At 45.0% G+C, this 18,725-nt stretch overlaps 1 protein-coding gene across 1 annotated transcript in view; it reads left to right on the top strand.

Annotated features, from left to right (window-relative positions):
* The window catches only part of LOC113249241 (contactin-associated protein-like 4), a 133,512-nt gene that overhangs the window by 104,926 nt on the left and 9,861 nt on the right, over positions 1-18,725 (top strand). Inside the window, exons 16-19 of the mRNA XM_026490758.4 lie at positions 1,180-1,350; positions 1,896-2,114; positions 11,700-11,939; positions 17,018-17,242. Of these exons, the coding sequence (XP_026346543.4) occupies positions 1,180-1,350; positions 1,896-2,114; positions 11,700-11,939; positions 17,018-17,242 (855 nt within the window). The remainder of the gene's footprint in view (positions 1-1,179; positions 1,351-1,895; positions 2,115-11,699; positions 11,940-17,017; positions 17,243-18,725) is intronic.

Raw genomic sequence — 18,725 nt, 5'->3', positions numbered from 1 at the left:
CTGTACAGAGGAGACCTCTTCACCTAATTATGCTCTAGAGAAAAATAAAACATCTCCAAAATGTATCTCCACAGAAAAGCCAGCAAAACGGGCTGTTGCTCCACGTAAGTCTTGGGAAAACCTGAGCACTGAGTCCTTGATTTGCCCCCCGCCCCCCAGCCAGAAGGCTGCAGAGCAGACCAGCTTGGCAGGAAGTGATGTCAGCTGGGTACACACAGCACAGAGGCCAGCTGGGACTGCGTCTGTCCTCCGGACACGGGGCGGAGAGGTATTTGGGATGGCTGTTTTCTGACCCCTGCACGAACTCATTCTCCAGGAAAAGCGGTTTAGACGTGAGGCTGAGTCAAGTGCTGTGACATATGCAGGCTCAGAGCCAGGACGCAGGGTCACCACCCGCCCAGGCTGCACACCAGGCCCAGCCTCAGGTCCAGCAGGAGGCAGCCCCAGCTAAGAGGGAGGCCAGGACACGCAAACTCAGAAGAAATGTGCAGAGAAGCCCAACCAGAGCGTGGCTCCCAGTCGCCCCACGTCACAGGATCATGTGTCTTTCAAAGCTCATTTCCGTCGAAGTGCTAATCCTTGGGAAGGTGCTTGTCCTTCGAGAGGTTTTAGGCTATTTAGTTTTCATTGACTTTGAGCGATAGGAGATGGCGGTGGCAGAAACCAGTGTGGGTGGTTACTTTCCACCCACGTTATCAGGGCTCAGGTGAGCGTGCGTGTCAGGGAGACCACCTCCAGGCTTGGTGGAGGGGTCTCCCCGTCCCTGCCCCAGTCAGGGTGGGAGTGCGCTCTGGGGAAGGAGCCCGGCAAGGCTGGGGCCCTTCGACCATCTGGGTCCCCGGTTGCGATGGGCAACTCTGGATTTCTGCAGGATTTTTTTTAAATTCAGTTACGTACATGGTTCCCATTCCAAATGGTGGGCAGGTGAGGGTTGATAATGAATGTGGAGGACGCTATCAGAGTGACTTGCCTGGATACAGAGAACACTTCCCTGGTGGGTGGCGTGGAGACAGACACGGTTTGCACGGCGCTCTTCCCTGCACCGTGAGGGGAGGGTCTTCGCGGACCCCCACCCCCACTGAGCTCTCTGTTCAGGCGTCCTGTGGGCACGCTCAGGACAACGGCAGCCAGGACAGCCAGTGCGGCTGCTCTGTGTGACCCTTCCCTCCTGTGTCCTAGGATCCTTCTGGAACTCGGCTTCCTTCCACACAGAAACTTCGTACCTTCACTTCCCCACTTTGCACGCAGAGCTCAGCGCCGACGTGTCCTTCTTTTTCAAGACGAGAGCTTCATCCGGCGTGTTCTTAGAGAACCTGGGGATCACAGACTTCATCAGCCTGGAGCTACGCTGTGAGTGTCCAGAAAACTCCGCGGGGCCCTTATCGCTGGTCGTGTCCGAGGGGCTCCTTGCCCTTCCCTCCGTTAGCTCCAGCCTGAGATTCAGGTCCAGTCCTGCCGTTCTGTGAACCCCGCCAGCGGGAGTCTGATGCACCTGACAGCCCGTGGGAAGTACCTGTCCACACAGGGTCCGGTTTGAGACCCCTTCATGTGGGTGTAGACAGGGTTTGAATTCAGCTAGTTCCTCCACGAAGTGCTCACTGGACCCCAAGTAGCCTACAGCAGACGACCGTGCACCCACAGCCTGCCCGCGTTATAAAACGGGTGACGGTCTGCACTAAGTTCGACACAAAACCCCGATGTGTTATAGTTTCTCTCCACACGTAATTACAGTTCAGTCCAGTACAAATCAAAGTGAATTAGCACATTCCGAGCCTAATTTTTAAAAATCATTATTTTCCCAAGTACAAGATGCCTTTGCCCTCTGGTCTGCTTCCCTGTGTCCCCGGGGCCCGTCTGGGACGTGGCTCCCACCATCCCATGTGTCGTGTTTCCAGCCCCAATGGAGGTGGCCTTTTCCTTCGATGTGGGGAACGGGCCCTGTGAGGTCACAGTGCAGGCGCCCGCCCCCCTCAATGACGACCGGTGGCACCTCGTCCGGGCCGAAAGGAACACGAAGGAGGCCTGGCTGCAGGTGGACCTGCTCCCGCCCGGGACACACGCGGCCCCCGAGGACGGGCACGTGCGTCTGCAGCTCAACAGCCAGCTCTTTGTGGGTGAGTGCTGCCCGGCGCCCTTTCCAACCCCGGGGTGCATGCGGTGGGGTAGGGTGACTCCAGAGCCAAGGCGACGGGTAAGGCCAGGACAGGACATTAGCTCCACGCCACCAGCGCTTCTGTCGGCCCCGTCAGGCACCTCCAGGCTCCAGCTGCTGGGCCGGGCAGCTCACACTGGATCATAACCTCCCAGCACTGCAACCAGGTGCCTTTGTCCCCAGTGCAGATGCAGGAGCCAGCTCGCTGCCCCAGAGGGTCAGGGCGCTGACCTGCCCAAGACTGGCTCCCAGGGACATGCGGTAGAGCTTCTCTGGCCACTTTGTGCCCAGTGGGGAGGTGAACACCAGCGGCCCCCACTTCTAAGTGCTGGACCCCCCTCGGGGCCCCCCAGAAACAGTGAGCGAGAGACCAGGAGGGGCAGCCACCCCACACATGTTGACATCCCCTCCCCTTCTGTGGGCATCCCCGACCTCCTTCGGACCCCTCCTGCTCCCCGTTGACCGTGACTCCTGTCAAGCCCTGCGTGGGTCTGCCGCTGCGCTGGGTTGCTTGGTGTTGTCTCCGTTGTGTTGTTGCGAATGACGTCGTTGTGATTGGGGCATCGATGAGACAGAGGGATTAGCCCTCCTGTGAGCACTCCGTACGTTTCAGATACATCAGGGTCCTGCTTACTTATTACGAACTCCAACAAATCGAAAATGATCACCGACTATGAATGAGATACCGATCAGGCCACTCACAACCTCGGTCTTAACCCTCCACTTGGAGAGGACCACTTTCCCACAAAAGTCTTTAACCAAGCTACTAAACAACGTATAGACTAAAATATCGATTGATTAAGTCGAAGTTACAGTAAGACCATCAAACAAACCACAGTATCCTCTTCCCCACAGAGGATTTAACAGAATAAACCACGAAGTTTGCCTGGAGTCAGAGCTGAGGGATCACAGGACTTACTCAGCTATTCGTCATCATGTGTTAAGAGCTGAGGGCCGAGCTGTGAGGGGGAACCCAGTTCCCTGTTGAGAACGAGGTGCCCGCACAGCAGACGGGGATGCAGGCGGTCGTCTGGTCCCCCCAGAGCAGTGGCCGCTGTCACAGGCTCCGGGGGCTCCCGCCCATCCCCTCCCCACCCACCCCGGGCGTCACCCTCTGCAGGAAATCAGGTGCGTTATTCTGGACCTTGGGCCTGCCCGGTGAGAGGAAATGGCGCTCGCATCTGAAGTGTTCCCATCCTCTCTGACAGCCCAAGTCCCTCTGCCAAGTCACGCCTATCCCCTAGGATCTCTCCAGCTCTGTCTCTCCGCTCTCTTGTTTTTTAGGACACATCCTAAGGGAATTCTAATTTTGTTCACTCGTGAGTTCTAGGGTAACCACTCACCGTGCTTCGTGTGTCCGCCTGCCAATTCTGAGAACGACGTTGTTGGTTTGTACCGAGACTTCCTCTGTGGATGGGGTTATTAAGATTACACTAAGTGTTCAGACTTGCTGTTGCTTTATTTTTGTAATAACAGTTTTCATCCAGAGACTGCATGGAAGGAAGGTCTCTAAAAACAGAAGAAAAAACCGGAAAAAAAAAAAAGTGAACGGCTTCCCCACACAGCAGTACCATAGCATTTAGCAGCTGGGGTCCTTCTCACTTGAAAGTAGACCTGGCAGAGCACACGCTGAATCACTCAGTAAAATTCAGATCTCACATGAAGTTGTTAAATGAGAATTATATTCCACGAAACAGGGAGATTCACCCTCTCGCATTAGTTACCGAGATGCAGTCTCTAATCTCTAATGCTCCCATCAGAACAAACGTGGTCATGTTCGTAAAAATGCCGCGACTTATTGTCCACATTTCACCGTCCTGGTTTCGAGGCCCATGGTGCTCTGGTATTACATTTTAGGGGATTCAGTTGCTGGCCTCTCTCCAAGGACAGCGTAATGGGCCAACGTGAAGACACCAGAGTGCTTTCTCTTGCGAAGATGAGAGTTTCCTCAAAAAGGTGACTATGAGAAATGTGACCAAAAAGTCACCACTGAGACATCCACTGTGCCTCTGTCTCCCCACTCTGGAGAATTTGGGGAAAGAGCCCTGAGCTGAGCAGAGAGCTTCATGGCAAATACAGGACAGGTCCCATCTAATGGGATCTCCGTGATTGGGCTGATGGAGGAAAACACCCACCACAGTTCACACACAGGTCACTTGGCCGCGTACCCCGCCCCCAACCCCCACAGTGGCTCCGAGGTATTTCTGCCTGCTTGTGAACGCCACAGTCAGGGAATCATTAGTAGGAATTCCTTTGACTTCGTCTTGGTTTGTTCATCGTGGTTGTGAAATCTATGCTCGTTACTTCACGCACCACTCTTTTTCTTTTTAAGTTGCTGTCCGTGTTCCGTTATCCGACTCATCCTAACTCTGTCCTTCCCAGGAGGGACTGTGGGACGCCGTCACAGCAGGGCTGCTGGGGCATTTCTCTGCAGGGCCCTGAGGCCACCAGCACGTGGCTCTGCTGGAGGCCGGCTGGATCTGCACCTAACTTCACTAGAAATTGCCAGCTAGTTTTTCAAGCTGGTTTTCCATCTTCCTGCCCAGTGGTAGAGTGTCACTGTCCTCATCTTGTCCTCTGTGTCCCCATCTTGTCATCCATGTACCCCTCTTGTCAATCATGTCCTCATCTTGTCATCGGTGTCCCCATCTTCTCATCTGTGTCCCCATCTTGTCATCCTTGTCCCTGTCTTGTTATCCATGTCCCCATCTTGTCATCCCTGTCCCCATCTTGTCATCGGTGTCCCCGTCTTCTCATCTGTGTCCCCATCTTGTTAACCATTTCCTCATCTTGTCATCCGTGTCCCCATCTTGTCATCCGTGTCCCCATCTTGTCATCCATGTCCCCATCTTGTCATCCGTGTCCCCGTCTTGTCATTCGTGTCCCTATCTTGTCATCCATGTCCCCATCTTGTCATCCATTTCCTCATCTTGTCATCCGTGTCCCCATCTTGTCATCCATTTCCTCATCTTGTCATCCGTGTCCCCATCTTGTCATCCGTGTCCCCATCTTGTCATCCATGTCCCCATCTTATCATCCGTGTCCCCATCTTGTCAACCATGTCATTTTGTCATCGGTGTCCCCATCTTGTCATCTGTGTCCTCATCTTGTCATCGGTGTCCCCATCTTGTCGTCTGTGTCCCCATCTTGGTATCCGTGTGTGGGTGCACAGCAGCCACACCTTGTGCCCAAAGAGGGCCTCCCCAGTCACCAGGGAGGTTGCCGTGCTCTCTGAATATTTATTCATCACGTGAATACCTTCCCAGTGAAGTGCCTGTTTATATTTTTTGCCCCTTTTTTAATTGACCTGTTTGCCTTTTTATTGATTTGTAGAAATACTATATAATCTGGACCCCAGTCCTTTACTGAATACATGAATCACAATTGTTACTACACATCTGAGGCTTGCTTTTAGCTTTTTACCAATGTCTTTGGATTTGCAGAAGTTTTACTATTGATCAACCTTTGTATAAAAAACCTTCAAGCCCAGTTCGTCAAAGAGTTCTTTTATAGTTAGTGCTCCTTGAGTCTTCTCTGAGAAACCAGTGTTTGGAAGAACTTCTCCTATATTTTCTTTTAGAAATTTTTTAAATTTTAGCTTTGCTTTTAGGTCTATGATCTATATAAAAATATTTTTACATATGGTGTGAGATAGGATTCAAGGCTTAATTTTTTATACCACTTTTTTGTAGTATGATCGATACGTAAAAAGGTATTTAATGTATCGCAGCTGGAGGGTTTATCTTTTTCTGGTTGTGTGCCCAGTCCTCGGAGCTGCTGGTGGTGACGTAATGTCAGTGTCGCACAGAGTGACCATGCTGGAAAACCTTGCTGCTTCGGATCCCACAGTGGAGCTTACTGTCTTGGAGCTCAGAGTTCATACAAGCGAACGATTCCAGAGTAGTTCATGATAGCCAATCTCTTGATGTTAGATGCTATCATTGCTTTATGGATAGCTTTTTCTAGAATGAATTTTTTTAACATTTAATTTTAATTTTTAAATATGTTCCTGGTAACATTTTTTCCACTTTATTGAATATGATTGACGTTAACTTTGTATTAGCCCACGACGTACAACGTATGGATTCGTGTATATACCACGGAAGAACCCCAGTAATCTGGTCAATATCTGTCACCTCACGTGGCTGCAATTTTTTTCTTATAATGAGAAGCTTTAAGACCTACTGTTTTAGCAACCTTGAAATATGCAACACAGTGTTGTTACCTGCACCCGCCATGCTGTGCGTTGCATCCCATGACTGACTTACCCTATGGCTACAGGTTTGTAGATCTTGACCACCTTCACCCATCCCCCATCCCTCACATCCTGCCTCTGACAAAGACCAGTCTGTGCTCTGGATCTGTGAATTTGGTGTTTTAAGATTCTACATGTCAGTGAGATCTTAACGATATTTGTCTTTCTCCAACTTATCTCAGTTAACACGACGCCATCAGGGTCCATCCTCGTTGTCACAAACGGCAGGAGTTTTGGTGATGGCTGCATTATAGAGACATACAATTAGCTCACACAACTATTTAGTGTACGCAGCTTGATGAGCACAGGGGGAAGTCCCCACCATGAAGTGACCAGCACCACCCAGGACCGGCACATATCCATCACCTCCCAAAGTTTCCTCCTGCCCTTTTTATTATTATTAATTTTATGGCAACACTTACCATAAGATCTAACCTCTTAGGAATGTTAAGGGCACAAAACAGTGTTGTGAGCTCTAGACCCCTAGAACCTATCTACCTCTCATATCTGGAACCTCGTGCCCCTCAACCAGTGACTCTCCTCCTCCCCACCCCCACCCAGGCTCTGATGGCCGCCAGTCTATACTCTGGTTCCAGGAGTTTGATGGTTTTAGATTCCACAGATGAATGAGATTTGTTTCTCTCATTTTTATCTCATTTTTATCTCATACCCCTGCTGTAGCAAGTGACAGGATTTCCTTCTTTTTTGAGGTTGAATAATAAACTGCATTTTCATACATAGTGTGAGATATTCATTTGTTGATGGACATTTCAGTTGTTCTCCTAATTTGGCTGCTGTAAATAATGCTGCAGATATCTCTTTAAGATACCAACTTCAGTTCTTTTGGATATATGCCCAGAAGAGTAATTAATGGATCATATGGTAATTCTATATATAACTTTCTGAGGAAACTCCACACTGTTTTCCAGAGTGGCTGCACCAGTTTGCATTCCTACCAACAATGCGAGAGGGTTCCCCTTTCTCCACATCCCCACCATCTGGTATCTCTTGTCTTTTCAGTAATACCGATCCTAACAGGGGTGAGGTGATTTACCATTGTGGTTTTGCTTGGCACGTCCCTGATAATTAGTGATGTTGAGCACTTTTTCGTTTATGTGTTGGCTGTCTGTGTGCCTTCTTTGGAGACATGTCTATGCAGAGCCTTTGCCCGTCGTATACTCAGGGGATTTGGTATTATGCTATTAAGTTGTAGGAGCTCCTTATATATTTTGGATATTAACGCTTTACCATGTATGTTTTACAAATATTTGCTCCCTTTCTGTAGGTTACTTTCTCATTTTGTTGATTGTTTCTTTTGCTAAGCAGAAGCTTTTTAGTTTGTTTTTCTTTTGATGTTTGTGTTTTGGTATCCTACAAAAAATCATAGCCAAGACAAATGTCAAGGATTTTTTTACCTATTTTTTTTGTAGGTATTTTATAGTTTCAGATCTTACATTTAAGTCTTTCAATCCATTTTGAGTTCATTTTTGTTTATGGTGTAAGATAAGAATCCAATTACCTCTTTTTTGCATGTGATATCCAGTTTCCCAGCGCCATTTATTAAAGAGATTATCCTTTCCTCATTTTGTATTGTTGGTGCCCTTGCTAAAGATTATTTGAGCATGTATGATTTGTGTGAGTTTAATTCTGGGCTCTCTGTTCTGCTCCATTAGTCATTTGACTTCTCTTTATGCCAATACCATACTGCTCTGATTACTTTGGCTTTGTCACGTAACTTGAAATCAGAAGGTATGATCCTTCCAGTTTTGTTCTTCTTGCTAAAGATCTGCTTTTGCGATTTGGATTCTTTTGTGGTATATATGAATTTTAGGATTTTTTTATTCCGTCTTTGTGAGAATGCCTTTGGGATTCTGGTCAAGATTGCATGTAATCTGTAGACTGCTTTGGGTAGTATAGACATTTTGACAGTAATTCTCCCAATCCATGAACATGGACTCTCATCCCATTTAACTGTGTCACCTTCAGTTTCTTTCATAAATCGTCTTTTATAGTTGTCAGTATATAGACCTTTTGCTTCCTCAGTTAAATTCGTTCCTAAGAATCTCATTATTTTTGATGCTATTGTAAATGGGACTGTTTTCTCCATTTTCCTCTATAGTTCTCTGCTAAAATATAGAAACACACCAATTTTTAAATGTTGATTTTTTTATCCTACAAGTTTACTGAATTCATTTATTAGTTCTAAGTTTTTTGGTGGAATCCTTGGGGTTTTGTATATAAAATCATGTCATCTGCAAACAGAGACAAATGTACTTCCTCGTTTCCTATTGGGATGCGTTTGATCTCTTATCTCACCCACCGTTCCGTCTGGGTCGCGAGCTCTCTGCCGAGTTGAAGTGGCGAGGGTGGGTTCTCATCTCAGAGGAAAAGCTGTCGACTTCTCTTCACCGAACGTGATGTCACCTGTAGGCTAGCCCTGGGTACCTTTTATTATGCTGAGGCAATTTCTTCTGTACAACTTGTTGAGAGTTTTATCATGAATAGGTATTCCGTTCTGTCAAATACTTTTTCCACATCTGTTGAGGTAATCGTGTAGTCTGTATCCTTCATGCTATCGGGGGTTTGCCACGTTGACTGACGTGTGGATGGTGACCCATCCCTGATCCTGACGAGTGGTCCTCCTCAGGTGCTCTTGAATTCAGTTGGCTAATATTTTGCTGAGGGGACAAACATTGGAAAATACACAAATATGTGTAAACTAAACAACATACGCTTTAGCAACCAATCATTCAAAGAAGAAATCAAAAGGGAAATGAAAAAATTTTGAGAAATTAGAGTGGAATCTTCTGCCAAACTTAATCTGCCATTAATCCCATTTAATGTAATTTTCTTCTCAAATTGAAGCTTACTCAGCAATTTGAGTTCGATTTGAGTTTTTTTAATATATTCCATTTTTTAAAAGATTTTATGTATTTATTTACTTATTTATTTGACACACACAGAGAGAGAGCACAAGCAGGGGAAGAGGCAGAGGGAGAAGGAGAAGCAGGCTCCCCGCTGAGCAAGGATCCAGATGTGGGGCTCGATCCCAGGACCCTGAGATCATGACCTGAGCTGAAGGCAGACGCTTCACCGAATGAGCCACCCAGGAGCCTAATATATTCCATTTTTTGCAAAAAAAAAAAAAAGTTTCTCTAGTTTGTTGACCTAGAACAGAGCTAGAGTGCAGTCATAATAATTGTGTTAGTACCCTCGTCTGCAAACCCTGTCATCTGTATCGTATCTGGATGACTTCCCCTTGATGAGGTTTTCTTCTCACGATTGCTCACTAAGTCCCGCCTCTTTGTACGTCTGCCATTTCTTTAAGCTGGATGCTGGGCCATGTGCCTTTCCCCTTGTTGGACACTGGACATTTTGTAACCCTTTACGTGTTCTTCAGCTTTGGTCTGGAACAAGATTCATGTACATGGAAAAAGTTTGATTGTTTTTGGTGGTCTTGCTTTTAAGATTTTTTTTAGGACTGGAGTTAATCTGGGATTAATTTTTTCTCATTACTGAGGCAAGAAATTTTTAACTTCTGCCTGAGATGCCTCCTGAATTTGGTGGCTTGCTGGTGACTATTAGGAGCAGACAGTATCTCCCACCCTGCGGGAGCCCTGGAGCTCGGCCCTAGCCCTAACCCCAAGCCTAGCGCTAACCTCAGTCCTGTGGGACACCCTCCAGGCTTCTGAGTCACCCCCTCCCTGGCCTCTGGTGTTTCCTCACAGAAGGTGTTGGCCAGTGCTGAGCTCATTGCTCAGGGGGGCCCTCCGCAGACCTGCAGAGCTCATCTGGGGAGCCGAGAGACACGGGCCCCTGCGATGTGGCCTGGAAACTCCCCGGACAGAAAGCTGGGGTGATGGGAGAGCTTGGCTGGCTGTTTTCTCACGCCCGGGGGTGACCGCCGTTTGTGTCCAAATGCCCAGTGCTTTCAGAACTATTGTTTCACGTTGTTCTGGTATTCTGAGCTATTGTCAAGGTGGGAGAGCAAATCCAGTTCCCATTATTCCACTATCGCCATAAATGGACATCTGGTGTTTTTATGGTAAAAAATTCTTGGGGAACCTGGGTGGCTCAGTTGGTAAATGTCTGCCTTCGGCTCGGGTCGTGATCCTGAGGTCCTGGGATCGAGCCCCGCGTCGGGCTCCCTGCTCAGCAGGAAGCCTGCTTCTTCCTCTCCCGCTCCCCCTGCTTGTGTTCCGTCTCTCTCAAATACATAAAAATCTTTTAAAAAATTCTTCCATTTTAGCTAATCATATCAATGTCCACCACATTACACTATCATTATTACAATAATATTGATGTTTTATTAAGTCTCATTCTTTTTTTTTTTTTTTAGTTTTTAAATTCCAGTTAGTTAGCATATAGTGTCATGTTAGTTTCAGGTGTACAATATAGTGATTCGACACTTCCACACATCACCCGGTGCTCATCACAAGTGTCCCCCTTATTCCCCACCACCTGTTCCACCCATCCCCCACCCACCTCTCCTCTGGTGACCGTCAGTGCGTTCCATATACTTAAGAGTCTGTTTCTTGGTTTCTCTCTCTCTTATTTTTCCCTTTGTTTTGTTTCTTAAATTCTGCATATGAGTGAAATCGTATTTGTCTTTCTCTGACTGACTGATTTCACTTAGCACAATACTCTCTAGCTTTATCCATGTCGCTGCAAATGGCAAGATTCTGTTCTATTTTACAGCTGAATAATATTCCATATATAATATATATATAAATTTCACTTAATTCTCACTGCTTCCCTTCCCTATTCCATTTTTCTTTTAAAATTTTTTTTCTTATAATAATATTTTTTATTATATTATGTTAGTCACCATACAGTACATCCCTGGTTTCTGATGTAAGGCTCGATGATTCATTAGGTGCGTATAACACCCAGTGCACCATGCAATACGTGCCCTCCTTACTACCCATCACCAGCGTATCCCATTCCCCCAACCCCTCCCCTCTGAAGCCCTCGGTTTGTTTCTCAGAGTCCACAGTCTCTCATGCTTCATTCCCCCTTCTGAAGTAAGTCTCATTCTTAATTCTAATAAGATTAACTTAAAAATAAATTCCTGTTAACTAACAAGGAATCTGTTTAGAATAAACATTAAGCAAAGTCAAGTTTTAAAAACAAAGTTTTTTCAGTGTTCTTGAGTATCTCCCAACTGTGTCAAAATTTACATTTTGAAAATTGTATTTGTCCATAAGGGTTTTCGGGAAGTCACGACTTTTCCCTCTTCCCCCGAGGCGCCACCTGCAGGGGCCTGGACCCCGTCCTGTGCTTCTGTTTCAGGAGGCACGGCCACCAGACAGAGGGGCTTCCTGGGGTGCATCCGGTCCTTGCAGCTGAACGGGAAGACCCTGGACCTGGAGGAGAGGGCACAGGTCACCCCGGGGGTGGAGCCCGGCTGTCGGGGGCACTGCAGCACCTACAAGCGGCTGTGCCACAACGGAGGGCGCTGCCGGGAGAGGCCCCGCGGGTTCTCCTGCGACTGCGAGCTCTCCGCTTTCTCGGGGCCCTTCTGCACACAGGGTGAGTGTGAGCGTGGGTGCTGCTGGGGAGCGGGCTGGCCTGGGGTGTGCAAATCCGGAACAAAACCTCTTCGGCGTTGCTGTTCGATGAATGTATTTCAGTTCCTAAATTCCTTCTGTAAATCAGTCTTTTGCAGCTAATGTCATTTTATTGGAAAGAAATGTGAGTCTACTCTTGAAAAGCCAGGGCTGACGGCTATGAAATCTAACATAAATTCTGTGATTTTCTTGAAACGCTGTCTGTGCACCTTAACTCCTTCTGCCTCATGCCTCTGCTCGAAGATAATACGTTATTAGAAGTCTGTCCTGTGTGGCCCTGCTTATTTCAATATTATTATTTAAAGTAATGGCTTCAAGTTGTACAGGAAGAACTTTCCTCCAAAAATGTATTTTATTGGCATAATAAATACATTTCCCCTTTATATTAAGATGCCTGAAATAGAGCCACTTAAACATTTTGCTCTGAGGTTTATTGATGGCCTCTTGTTACAGTGAAAATGACAGAATCTTTTTAGTCTCATTCTGAGAGGTCACAAGCCATTCGTTGAAATGACAGAGCTAATTGTAGCACGGACATAATTCTTGGAATGTACTTATGAGGTTTATACTTTCCTAGATACTCACAGAATCTAAATAAAATCCATTATCACCACAATAAATTCCAACGCCTCCGTTCGGGAATGTTTCAGCTGTTGCCTTTTGACCTTAAAAGCCACTGGGTTTTAGAGTACAAACTTGGGAGCCAGACTGGGTCAGTTCTTGATTTTCGAAAGAGTGAGCTGCTTAGAATGGTCAGAGCACCGTCACAGCAGTGATATCTGAGGGTAAGTGTGTGATGGCAATCACTGTCCCCATGCCAGGACACGTTTCACCTTCACAGGTAAAATCCAACAGGGCACTTGTAGTCACGTTGACAGAGTCAAGGGGCCTCACAGACGCTGCTCCCAGAGCCCGAGGACTGGACGCAAGGAGACCGGAGTGGATGAGCCCCCAGATGTGCCCGTGGTCTCTGCCCAAACCCTTGGTGGAGTCCAAGTGTGCAGACTCGGGAAAACCTCCAGAGGCAGCACAACGGCAGAGATGCGAGGGACGATGCCTGGGGCACAGGACTGAAGTGGGGGTGCAGGCATGCTGTCCGCCCACTGGGGCAAACAGCAAACAGCAGCAACCACAGAAAAACAGAAACAACAAGAACCAATGAAGAACATTTACAATGAGTCGGTCTACATTGCCGAGTTTTCAAAAAGTACTGAACGTGTTAAAAAAAAGATCAAAAAATTATGTTGCATACTCAGGGGAAAAAATGTAGTTAATAAGATTTGACTCTGAGTAGGGCCTTTTTTCCCTTTTGTTTCAGCAGACGGAGACATGGAGTCGTGATTATAACTTATTCATCAAAGGGAATAAAATTCAGAGAAACAAAGAAAATAGGCCATCAACAAATAAACAGAAATGCATGCAACTTCAACAGGTCAATAAAAATCATATAAAAAATTGATAAGAATATTCGAGCAGAAAAATATAATTACTGAAATTTTAAAAAATAATTATAACCAGATGAGCTCAACAGAGGAAGGAACCTGAAGGAATCTGTGAACTTGACAATAAGACAATAAAAATCACTCAATTGGAAGAACAGAGAGAAAAAAATGAAAAAATTCTGGAGTCTCAAAATCTTCTATGACAATATCAACAATTAAATACTTCAGTTGTAAACAATCTTTGAGTCAGAGAAGGACTCATCAATGAAACTAAAAAATTTTTTAATTAAAAAGAAAAATATACCATGTTAAAATTTGAGTTTACAACAAAGTATTACTTAAGCAGAAATTTATGACTTTAAATTATTTTATTAGAAAACAATACAGGTATAATATCAATTATATAAGTTTCCAATTTAAGAATTTAAAGAAAGAACAAAACGAAATCCAAAGAAAGTGGAAGAAATAATAAAGACAAAGCAGAAACTAATGAAATAAAAATAGACAAAAAAATCAATGCAATCATGACTGAAGTAACTATCATTGTATAACTACATCAGTGCAGCTAAAAGCTGATTCATAGAAGAGATCAATGAATTGATAAATTTCTTTTTTTTTAAAAGATTTTATTTATTTATTTGACAGAGATAGAGACAGCCAGCGAGAGAGGGAACACAAGCAGGGGGAGTGGGGGAGGAAGAGGCAGGCTCACAGCAGAGGAGCCTGATGTGGGGCTCGATCCCAGGACGCCGGGATCACGCCCTGAGCCGAAGGCAGACGCTTAACCGCTGTGCCACCCAGGCGCCCCGAATTGATAAATTTCTTTTTTTTTTTTTTTTTTAAAGATTTTTTATTTATTTATTTGACAGAGATAGAGACAGCCAGCGAGAGAGGGAACACAAGTAGGGGGAGTGGGAGAGGAAGAAGCAGGCTCATAGAGGAGGAGCCTGACGTGGGGCTCGATCCCGGAACGCCGGGATCACGCCCTGAGCCGAAGGCAGATGCTTTAACCGCTGTGCCACCCAGGCGCCCCCCGAATTGATAAATTTCTAACTAGATTCTCAAGAAAAAAGGAAAAAGGGCACAAATTATAAATATCAAAAATAAAAGATACCGAAGCAGATGTTACAAAAATTAAAGGAATAACAATGGAATATTATGAATATCATTATGACAATAAATTTCCCAACTTAGATTAAATGGACACATTTCTTGAAAGACACAAATTACCAAACCAAAGCATAAGAGATATAAAATCTCAATAACCTATAACTACCACAGATGTTGAATTGCTAAGTAAAAATCTTCCCACAATGAAAATTCCAGGGCCAGAAGGTATTTGCTAGTAATTTCTACAAGAAAAGATAATTCCAGTCTGATGCAGGCTGTTGAAGGACAGAAAGGAGGAGAGAATATTTTCCAGTGCAATCCATGAACCTACTAATAGTCTGATACCAAAATCAAGCAAAGAATTTACAAGAAACAAAGCAAACAAACAAAAAAAAACTACAGAAATATACTCATGAATACTGACATAAAAACACTTAATAAAATATTAGCAAGTCAAATCAAACAATATAGAAAAAATATATGAATAAGTGGAATTAATCCAAAAGGTGCAATGCTGATTTAAGTTTTAAAAAATCTCAAGAATGTCATTGTATCAACAGAATAAAAGAGAAAGACAAGTGTTTCAATATATATAGAAAATACATTTGACAAAATTCACTATGAAATTTAGGAATATAAGGTAACTTTCCCAACCCAACAAAGAAACATCATATCACTAACATGTTTAGTGGTGCAAGACAGAATGTTTTCCTTCTGAGACTGAAGAAGGCAAAGATTTCTAATCCTATCACTTCTTCTCAATATGCTTGAGGTCTTAGCCATTGTAATAAGACAAGAAAAGGACATAAAGATTGTACATATTAGAAAGAAAAAATAAAAACTGTCTTTATCATAGAGGATATAATTATCTATATAAAATATAGAGAGTTCACAAAAACCTACTAGCATTAATGAGGGAGTTTCATTAGGTCACAGAATACAAAGTCAATATACAAATTTCAACTTAGTTTTTATGTACTAGTTATGAACAACTGGGAAAAATTTAAAAATAAAATTGTATTTGCAATAGACTCCAAAAACATGAAATATTACAGATAAATGGACCAAATAAGTGTAAGATCTCTACACTGAAAATTACTAAAAGAAATTAACATCTAAAGACATGGATGAATATACCATGTTGATGAACTGGATCACTCATTATTATTACTATATCGTTTATTCCCAAATTGATCTATGGATTCAGCATGCCAGCCAAAATTTCAGCAGAATTGCAAATTAAGTCTAAATTTTATATGGAAATGCATAAGGCCTTAGATTTCCAAGGTATTTTAAAAATAATAAGTTATGGTGAAAAGAATAGAGAATCCATAAATGGGTCGACACTTAAAACTTGACACTTAACAAATATTAACTTGAGGCAAAAAAGTAAAAAAACAAAAATTTAATGCATGATTCCATTTCTATGAAATTGTAGAATAATTTAGAGTAACAGCAGCAAATCAGTGGTTGCCTGAGCATGGGGCCTAGGGGAGGAACTGAGTGCCAAGAAGCCCAAAGGGCAGAAGAAAACTGGAAATGGTCTGAATATGGACTGTGGATGTTGCTTCATCGCTGTGCTCATCTCCTAAAACTCTGCAAATTTTACATTTGAAGTGGATGTGTTTATTGCCCCTAGTTATACCTCATTGAGCTCCACTGAAAAGATATTTTTCCCCTTCAGTATGACTCTGTATCCGTAGCCACTAACTGCAACCTGAAGGTCCTCTTGCAGGCAAACATTATCCTTAGAGGCTGACCTCAAGAGGGAGGCGGAAACAACTCTGAGCTGGTCTGGGAGTGCGTTTGCAAGGAGGTGATGCAATGGCCATGCCAGTGGCGGGGAGGGGGGGGGCACCTGCTGTAGCCATGGAGATGCCTGGACTCACAACGGCCAAACCACCCATGCCCTGCCCCCAACTATGTGTACACATACATGTAGGGCCCCATCTTATGTAGAAGGCCGACGACACACTCTCATGAACCTATTAGGGAAGATCTTGAACAGTTTCTGGCCCTGCACCACCTCCCTCTCTCAAATTCATGGTGAGGCCACAGACACAGCTTAGCTTCTCTAGTAAAATACTGACATGAGCAGACACTTGTTGGTGGTCTTTGGAGGGCAAGGGGACTTCCACTTCCATCCTTCATCATTGCTGGGCAAGACTGCCACCTGCAAAGCAAAAGACTAACAGCAAGGAAAATGTAGGAAGGGAACAAGCTCGAGTGGGTGTCTCTACCTATTCAGGCCACGTTCCACTGAGGAGGGGGCAGAGGTAGTTCTAACACTCGGACTTGCCGAGGGCTGTCCTAAAGCTGCAACAACTAACTGCTATTCATTTCTGGGATGTCTGAGTGCTTGTTACCTCATTCTCTGCTCTTTTATCTATGACAATGTCCTGGAAAGTAAAACACTTCAAATGTGCATAAGTATACCTAAAATTAGCCCTTAATCTTTTCTTACGTAAAAATGTGCCTATCATTTCAGAGATTTCTGCACTCTTTGGAGCTGGGTCCTCGGTGACTTACAATTTTCATGAATTTTATCCGTTAAGTACGAACTCCAGCCCCCACGCTGCTTCATTTCATGGGGACGTGACGTTAGCTGGAGAGATGATCACATTCAGCTTCCAAACACGGCAAACCCCGAGCTTGCTGCTCTATGTGGACTCCTTCTATGACGAATACCTCTCTGTCATCCTGGCCAACAACGGTGAGTCTCATTTGAGTGTCTCCAGCGCGGTACGTGTGGAGTGTTCAGTGTCCAAGCCTCTCGAACTAGAAACAAGGAAAAACTTTCATACTGTGCAAACGCCAGTTTGTTCTATTTTGCTTTGTTTTCCAGGACTACAAAAATATTGTTTCAAATGTATCATTTCAGTAATTATATTAAGATTCTTCTAGAAAATGTTTGATGAATTTGCATATCTCAGGTACACAGACATGTTATTATTACTGGAAGCTTTTTACTGGGAAGTATAATGTGTCTAGTTATATGTGGAAAGTATCTCCTCCTCCTTCTAAGCAAAGGGAAGAAGAATTCAGGTGGGTGCAAACACAGTAAGGTCATGCAAAAGTGACTGTCCTCGTGCCTGAGAAGTCTTGGTTTTTACTCTGTCCGTGGTTCTGAAGTAAATTTTTCCCCCAATCGGCCAACAACAACGCTTCCAGTGGGGAAGGAAAACACAGCTGTAGACATTTCAAACAGAAAGTCAGGGCACTAATTCAGCATCTGGGAAAACTTGGAAACTCTCTGGCTGGCAGGATTTTGGTCCAGCCCGCGTGAGATGCATAGAAGCGTGAAGCCGCACCTCGCGGAGCAGCTCACGCTGAGCCATGGGGATCCTGTCCTACAGAGAGGTTATCACCGTGTTCCACTTCTGCATCTCTGGTTGTGCCTGCAGATTTCAGAAATAAAACCTGCTGGGACACCTGGGGGGCTCAGTCAGTTAAGCATCTGCCTTCGGCTCAGGTCATGATCCCAGGGTCCTGGGATCGAGTCCCGTGTCGGGCTCCCTGATCAGTGGGGAGCCTGCTACTCTCTCTCCCTCCGCCTGCTGCTCCCCCTGCTTGTACTCTCTCTCTCTCTGTCAAATAAATAGAATCTTTAAAAGAAAGAAAGAAAACCTCCAGTCTGTGCATAAACAAATATATGTGTTTATATAAAAACAGAAATAAACAAATGCTGCCAATCACCTCTAACACGACCCCAGTGAGAGTGGTGCAGACGTAAGCTACAGACCACCGGAATGGCAGGAGCATTTCACTGTCCCATGGGAGGGAGCCCTGGGAAGGGCACAGTGGACTCCCCACCATGAGAAAGCAAGGGGAATCAACCCCAGGGGAGCCTTTGGTCGAGTTCACTTCCCAATGGTCAGCCTCACCGTCTGGAGTATCTTCCACAGCTTCAGGCCACCAATAGCCCCTGGCGGCACAGCAGTTCCCAGGACCAGCCACACTCTCTTGTAACTCACCTCTCAGAGTCTGGGAAATAAGAACAAAGAAGAGCAGACCAGGAAGACAGAAGCTTCAGCATTCCTTAATGCTCTTTTTGCAAAAATGGAGCAGAATTCAGACGTTAGCATGTGTTAGAGTTGGGTGCTTCCTTTCAGAGAGTTGAGAATTGTGGGAAAGCACTCTTATTAACACTTTTATCTTGCGTTAAACATGGTGTCATCAGAACGGAGATCAGCCAG

The sequence above is a fragment of the Ursus arctos genome, unplaced genomic scaffold, assembly GCF_023065955.2.
Source record: "Ursus arctos isolate Adak ecotype North America unplaced genomic scaffold, UrsArc2.0 scaffold_1, whole genome shotgun sequence".
NCBI classification, from domain to species: Eukaryota; Metazoa; Chordata; class Mammalia; order Carnivora; family Ursidae; genus Ursus; species Ursus arctos.
This window is presented reverse-complemented; position numbering and strand designations above follow the sequence as displayed.